At 33.0% G+C, this 7,500-nt stretch overlaps 2 protein-coding genes across 2 annotated transcripts in view; one reads left to right on the top strand and one right to left on the bottom strand.

Annotated features, from left to right (window-relative positions):
- The window catches only part of LOC137631786 (uncharacterized), a 14,951-nt gene extending 13,223 nt beyond the window's left edge, over positions 1–1,728 (top strand). Inside the window, exon 5 of the mRNA XM_068363745.1 lies at positions 685–1,728. Within this exon, the coding sequence (XP_068219846.1) occupies positions 685–830 (146 nt within the window). The 3' untranslated portion in view covers positions 831–1,728. The remainder of the gene's footprint in view (positions 1–684) is intronic.
- An 829-nt stretch (positions 1,729–2,557) lies between these two features.
- On the bottom strand, positions 2,558–5,574 carry LOC137631788 (uncharacterized). The gene is made up of 3 exons (XM_068363749.1): positions 5,312–5,574; positions 4,269–4,383; positions 2,558–2,906 (listed from the first exon to the last, which is right to left on the bottom strand). Exons 1-3 carry the CDS (start codon positions 5,514–5,516, stop codon positions 2,699–2,701), a joined length of 528 nt encoding a protein of 175 aa, XP_068219850.1. The 5' UTR covers positions 5,517–5,574; the 3' UTR covers positions 2,558–2,698.
- Positions 5,575–7,500: the final 1,926 nt, after the last annotated feature.

Genomic DNA, 7,500 nt, shown 5'->3' with positions numbered 1-7,500 from the left:
TGTCAGTCTCTCCTCTATTTCTTCAAAGGATCGTGACTGTGTGGCAATGCATAGGTCGTCTGCGTATATGAATTTTTGTATATCCTGAAGCTCTGGTTGGTCATTAACAATAACTTACAATAGTCCACTATAAAGATTCGTTGAACTGCAGAAGGACTAGTAGTGGATTAAAGCCAACATTTCTTGTTGGCACGGGCCATTCCCTTGGTCGGCCCGTAGGCTACAGAAGGACCATATTATCTTTTCCTCATATCCTTAACTCAGTCCTAAAAATTCAGAAGGAAAAGAATTATTAAAGTACTAACCGACTCTTTAGATTTGTTAACAAATATTAGTGCTCATTTAAGTCTATTAAGAAATAGCAATGAATTATTTAAAAAAAAAAATAAACACGAGAGATTACTCTATTGTTGTGGTGTTGCAATTTTTTGCATCGTCAAAAGGATTTGCTTACATAATTTCCTTGGATAAATATTACCGTAAAATGCCTTTGTCTGGTACTATTCTGTATTTGTAATTATGTCATTCTTAAGTTATTTTTATGAGGCAAAGAGACTCTTCTATATTATATAGGAAAAAAAATTTAAGTTTTCCGAAATATCAAAGTTTCATGGTGGGATATAATGCTGTTTCTTGTATTGATTCGTCATTATATTTATATATATATATATATTTTTTTTTCAGGAAAGGCAGTAAGATTACTCTGTGAATCTCTCTCAATTGCACCGGTCGACTTTCTAAGGCTTCACAATACGGATTGTGAAAAGGAAAAAAAGGAACTCGGGGAGTTTTTCAAATCAAGACATAATGGGAATCTTGATTTTTTTTAGCAAAATTTGTCTTGAGTGACTTGATAATTAAACGTTACCATGTGCAAGGAGAAAGTTCTTTGTTTTTGTCCATATTCCCAGTAGCATAATGTGCCCAATTATGTGCGTTTTCAAGGCCTTACACTTGGAATCTGTATTGCTACTTGCTTAATTTTGTTTTAGAATTCTGTCAATAAGTAATTTGGCTCTATGAATCCAAACAAAATTTGAAAGTTGCATATGTGGTGTTTAAAGATGAGTTAGCTATTTCAGAAATTGGTCGATACAGAATTTTGTGATTTTTATCCCATTCTAAGAATGGGAAACAATTAGATGTAGAAGGGAAGATGAAGTCCTATATTTATTATACCTGTCCATTTTATAGGTACAAATGAGACACATAAACCTGATGGTATGTGAATTCTAGCTGGACTATGACCTATCTTAGGGTTTATCTTTGTTATAGAATTTCAAAATCGCTAATTAAAAACAATGAAAGGATTATGTAAGATTGTAAGGTGAAAAAAGTCACCTATGAAACAAGAAAATGATTAATCAATAAATGCAGCTTAAGGCGTAGGTTACTTGTTATAGAATACTATGAAATTCAGAGAACGAAGGTGTTGTTTTACAATGTTTTCGACCCTGTTTGTTTAGAAATAATTTCCTGGCCACAATTTTACTCATAATAGTGATACTTTGAGGAATTAATTGTTATGTTGAAACGTGGAAGTGGTTCAGTTTTGAAAGTCCTAGTTCAAAGGTCAAGGTCGACCGAAATAACCTGCCGTGGTGGAGGGCTGCACTCTCAGAGTGCTTTTCTAGTCAATGTTGCTTTTATTCATAAACAATTATAGAAGCTTAATCAATGTGGAGCGTCTTCTGTGAGACGTTCTAATGAAAACCTACAGTCATTTTATTATTATTATTATTATTATTACTAGCCAAGCTACAACCCTAGTTGGAAAAGCAAGAGGCTATAAGCCCAAGGGCTCCAACTGGGAAAAATAGCCCAGTGAGGAAAGGAAATAAATAAATGATGAGAATAAATTAACAATATATCATTCTAAAAACAGTAACAGCGTCAAAACAGATATGTCCTATATAAACTATTAACAACGACAAAAACATATGCCATATATAAACAATAAAATGACTCATGCATTTTTTAACCCAGCTCTTTTCTCTGACGAAATGTTGTTTATGTTGATATTAATGTTTTTGTAAATCAAAAGTATAGATGTACTTCGTTCTGGGATCGTTATAATTCATTCTGGGATCGTTATAATTCATTCTGGGCCTTTGTTATGAATAGGATTATCTACAATTACACTTGCTTTTTAAATTTGGATCATAAGACCCATCCAGGGTCCATGGAGGACATTCAGTGCCAGTATATATATGCAGGAACAACATTCTTTAAAGTTGTTGAAGGTAGAAGTATCAAGTCAGCATATTTAGTATTCATTTGTTGTATTTTTGGATGACATGTAGAACTATTGCTTGGTATATTTTAAAAGGAAAGGAGGTCTAAACTTATTAGGTACTTTCTGTGGTGAGAAATTGGATGTATGGGGATCATGTTTCTTATATAATTATTATATCATTAATTTTATTTGTTGCAGTGTGGTACAGAAATAAAAGAAAGTACACAAGGAAAACAATACTTGGTTATAAAGAATAAACAGTGATAATGTATTTATTAATTTATTTTTTCACCATTTAGTTAGTTAACAAGAATTAAAAGCTTTAGGGTAAGTATTTATTAGGTATCAGATGATAAATCTTCAGCGATGAATCACTCTCATTGATGCGGGAAAACTCCGTAAGAATAACGGTCTTGCTGGCGAGGATCTCTGAAAGAGACGACGGCTTCTCTGAATACCTCATTAAGGTTCTTCTTGACGCGAATACTTCTGCTGTAGGAACTGACTAGGTCCTGCGTTGTTCCTGTAAACCTTAGCCGGGGAATGTCCGTATTTGTATGGTGAAGGGACTGGAAGGGAAGACGGCATCTTGAGAATAGCTGTTCTCAGACTATTCTGGATGTGTGGTAACTCTGACATCCTTCTTGATGCTGGAATCCCTCTCTTGTATCTGTTGATAAGGAAATTGGGATGCAGTTTTGTGAATCAATTCTGTAAGTCTATAATGATGTAATGGAAGTAAATCGAGAACGGGTGAATTTGGTTTTCTTAACTTTTGAGAGAGGATATAAACTTAATTTTCTCTCTTATGATCTTGTGAAATGTCATCAACAACAACGCACTGGAATGTTTCCTTAACTGTTTAAAAACTTTCTTCTTGATTTTCATATTTTTCTTAGTCAGTAATGAAACTGTATAAGCATGGACTGTCAGCGCCAAGAATACATCTAGAGTTCAGACTAACTTTTGGAACACAAAGAACCACACCTCCAGGTCGTGATGGAAGAAGGTAAACCCACATTTTTTTTTTTATGTATATATAGAGGGAGCCATCATTATAGGATAATAAAGGTTCCAGATTTTAGAAGTGAATGTATTATATTTTTCATAGTTTATATCTTAGTTAAATATTCGACAATGTTATTTATCATAATATATATTATGTATCTACATATTGTATTTATATGTATACATATGTAGAGGGCTGTGCTGTATGTGTATATCTATCTATCTATCTATCTATCTATCTATCTATCTATCTATATATATATATATATATATATATATATATATATATATATATATATATATATATATATATATATATATATATATATATATATAGATTTTTTCCTTTTGAGATTTTTGGAAATATACCATTTACAATTTGGCTAGTAGTAATAGTAGTAATAGTAGTGATAATAATTAGGACCATTGAGCCTGTTTTAATAGTGCTTGGAATTACCTCTTATACTTTGTAACATGTTCAACACTAAATCTTGTTCTTGCGAAGTCAGAACCTGATTTGGCTAAGATAAATAATCAAATATGGAATACGTGATATACAGTAGTCTTTTAATTCCAACCAAACTTATTTTTCTTACTAGAATGTCTGGAAATTTCGGTCTCTACCCTTTAGCATTACATATGATACAGTATTAGGCCCTACTACTTTTTTGAGATACCTTTATTTCTATTTTTCATCTATTGGTAAAGGACTATTGTTTTTCATAACTTCTGACATTACCATGCCTTAAGGTCTAATCACTGGATGGTTGAAATCTCTTCAGATTTCGTTGCCATAAGTTGTTCTTTTCTCTATTTCCTTACAGAAGATATTTTGTATTATTTCAACTTTTTCCATTCTTAGATTGAATTAATTATCTACTTTTATAGAAGACATTAGCTTTACCTAACTTCCCTATGTTTTTTTTAATACGCATGACCTTTTCTTTAACGTTTACTATCAAGACTCTTACTTTTATATCTATTCATGTTATATATGTCCAAGTTATTACAATCATAGACTGACCTTAGTTGACCTGCTCGTATGCAATCGTCGTAGGTATGAATGAGGGTGAGGAATTCTCCCCAAGTATCTGGGTCAGACTCCAGTACTGCCATGACCTCGCTTGCTGCCATATGACCTAGAACAGTCATGGAATGTGAGATATGTCTGGAAAATTACAATTTATATTAATCATCAAAATTCAGTGATCATAAACTGCGAATTTCTGTAACACACGCGCACATACACACACACACAGACACACACACACACACACACACACACGTTGGCACTCTTTACGTTGTACAGTAAAATCAGAAAGGAAATGAACAGTGGCGGTTTAAATATGAAAACACAAAGGTGTTTCCAATTGTTCAAAGAAGGTTTATTAATTGCATGGAAGGGTCAGCCAAATTTAATTTCATCCACGTGCATCTTTGTAGTCTTGACCGGGTTGGAGGTTGATGTCTTGACCTTTAATGCTTATCTTGCTTAATTACCTTTTTGATAATCGGATACAGATGGGTGTAGTCCACTACACCAATGGAAAGATAAGGGAAGATGGCCAATGTGTTTTGGTCGAAATATAGTGATTTATTTCTGGCTCGTTCGTTTCTATTATGTTTTTTTTAAAGAAACATGTTAAACTGTTCGATTACAGTTAGAAGTAATATGCACAAAAGACTTTTAGGGTAATAATCATGGCGTTTAACGCGAGATAAGTATAAAATGTGTAGCAAGTGTGAAAAGTACTTTCCTTAATGGCATATCTTACAAAATCTGACCATACTTATTGGTTCCATGGTTATTCTGTAGCCCATCAATAGATAAACATAAAAATGTTAGAAACAAGTGAAAAAGGAAACGGATACAAAGAATGGGTGAGTTTCGTATTGTTTGAAGACTAATCAATGAAAACGTTGCGTGTGCTGTATAACTTTCTGCCTATGTGGCTAATAGAAAGTTATCCTAAAAATCTAACATTCCTTACAATAGAAATAGTGCTAAATGTCCATCTAGACGGAGACTAAAATTTCAAATTGGGAGGCATTGGTAGCAATCATTACCTAAGTCGTTGGCAGCTGTGAAGACGATGGACAACGGATTGGGGCCGCACCCGTCCGAGGAATGGAGTTCCTGAGGTAAGATCAGGACGTGAGCTTTCGCGGCCATCCCGTCAATGTTTCCTGCGGCCAGAACTCCAACCACGACCCAAAGGAGACAGGTGACGCTATTTCTCTTCTGGAAAAAAAGATTTGTATACAAGGTCATAAGATGCGTTTAAAAAAGGCAAGAGTCTTTACATATATAAGGTGTGACGATAGTAAGAACAGATCCCATACGAATGTCATCTCTCTAGACTCCTAGAGTCTAGCGTTCACTTAGTCTGAAACCCTGTTTTATACATATGAAAATAAAATAGGACTTTAAAAGGATAATGCACATTTGCAATAAAATACTGATACAAAATCCCAATTTCATTTCAATATCACATATCACCTACTATCGACTCTTGCAAGTATTTGTAAAGGATACAATTCAGGGAGACTGGAAAATATGGCAATTTTGGGTGAAATTCACAAATATCAATTTTCGCCATCAATGACATGCACATCTAGTGCTCTTGTCAGACGTAAAATTTCAAAGCCCTATCTCATCTAGAAATGAGTGAAAATATATATATATATTTTTTTTTTACTTTTTCGCATCAAAAAGTATAAAATGAGAAAATATAACTAATTTTTCATTATAATAACGCTTATTATAAATAAGTGAGAGGACCAGTAACTATAAGTAGGGGGGTAGGTACCATAACGGTACCGTCAAGAATGCCAGAAACACAATGTAATTACTTATAATGCTTTATGTTAATTTTGATCAATGTTCGTTCACAAACTTTGTCGGCCGATATCTCAAAAGTAAGTTTTCCTATACTTTTTGCACTACAAAACCAATTTTCTTCCTTACTTATTGTCAGCTTTCTTTCATTTAAAAACCCGTGAATTCCTCGTTAAATTTTGCTTTAAACGTACTATAGGAAATTTTTTAATTTTTGTTTTCATTTTCTCAGTAATTTCTTTTTTTCTCTGCCATTCTCATTAAATTCTAGCCCATGTCCATTTCTTATATGTTGTTAGAATATTTAAGTTAGATCTCGTATCCGTGTTACGCTTTTTCTTTGAGGAGTCTCGGATGGTTAGGGTTTTCTAGTTCTAAGCAAGTTCTTAGCGATGCACTTGTCAGCACTCTTCTTATCTCCAGCTGATGTTGATGCTAATTGCTAGCTGGGTCTAATAAAGATGTTAGGCCAGGATCGAAGAAAGTGATAAATGAGCCGCCACTTATACCTGTCTGTCACAAGCAGGAACGAACGCGTGCGCACAATCATACCCATATATATATATATATATATATATATATATATATATATATATATATATATATATATATATATATATATATATATATATATATATATATATATGTGTGTGTGTGTGTGTGTGTGTGTGTATATATATATATATATATATGTATACATATATATATATATATATATATATATATATATATATATATATATATATATATATATATATATATATATATATATATATGTTTGTGTCTGTGTATGTGTTATTATTTTTGAATTATAGTCGACATAATAAAACTTTCTAACTAATAATGTACAAAGACACAATGAAAGGATTCGCAAAATATGAAATTACCGTAGAATAAGGAAATGAGAAATATGAAAATAAAAAAACATCGTCACAAGATTTAAAACAAAAATTTATGATTAATTTTAAAATTAATAATGATTACCCGTTACGATACTAAAGCGTGTTCTTTTAATGTCTTAATACAATAACCGCACTTGCAAATAAATATTTTGGCCAAACGATTGTTAAGAATTCTAGCGAAGTATCTAGGGATATGAATATAACTCGTAGAGTTAATTAGGACAGTTTGAAAGAAGAAAATAAAATTAAAAGATAATAAGGCATGGTCAGATTTAGTTCCTGATCTGACCAAAATTGCTTTCCAAAGACTTACCATATCTGACTTGCGGTGTAGAATGGAATCAGAGTTGCAATGCAACGTATTGCCCCAGACAGGGTTGTTTATATACCTTTCCTTCCGCCGTAAGGTTTACGCCTCCGCGCGTTGATTGACGGCACCGGTCCTCTTGAACCGATTTGAAAATTTCCCTAACAATCAGAAATTAGTCGGGAAGGGGAGAGGAGGGAAGGGGAGG

This window comes from Palaemon carinicauda, chromosome 40, assembly GCF_036898095.1.
Source record: "Palaemon carinicauda isolate YSFRI2023 chromosome 40, ASM3689809v2, whole genome shotgun sequence".
Classification (NCBI taxonomy): Eukaryota; Metazoa; Arthropoda; class Malacostraca; order Decapoda; family Palaemonidae; genus Palaemon; species Palaemon carinicauda.
The sequence above is the reverse complement of the archived record's forward strand: the minus strand, read 5'-3'. Positions and strand labels throughout refer to the sequence as shown.

Excerpts from the sequence above, each read along its gene's own strand:
- LOC137631788 (XM_068363749.1), bottom strand. The coding sequence starts at position 5,516 with ATGACCTTGTATACAAATCTTTTTTTCCAGAAGAGAAATAGCGTCACC. Across the intron at positions 4,384-5,311 it reads CACAGCTGCCAACGACTTAG|GTCATATGGCAGCAAGCGAG; the intron begins GTAATGATTGCT and ends TGACTGTTCTAG. Across the intron at positions 2,907-4,268 it reads ATACGAGCAGGTCAACTAAG|ATACAAGAGAGGGATTCCAG; the intron begins GTCAGTCTATGA and ends CCTTATCAACAG.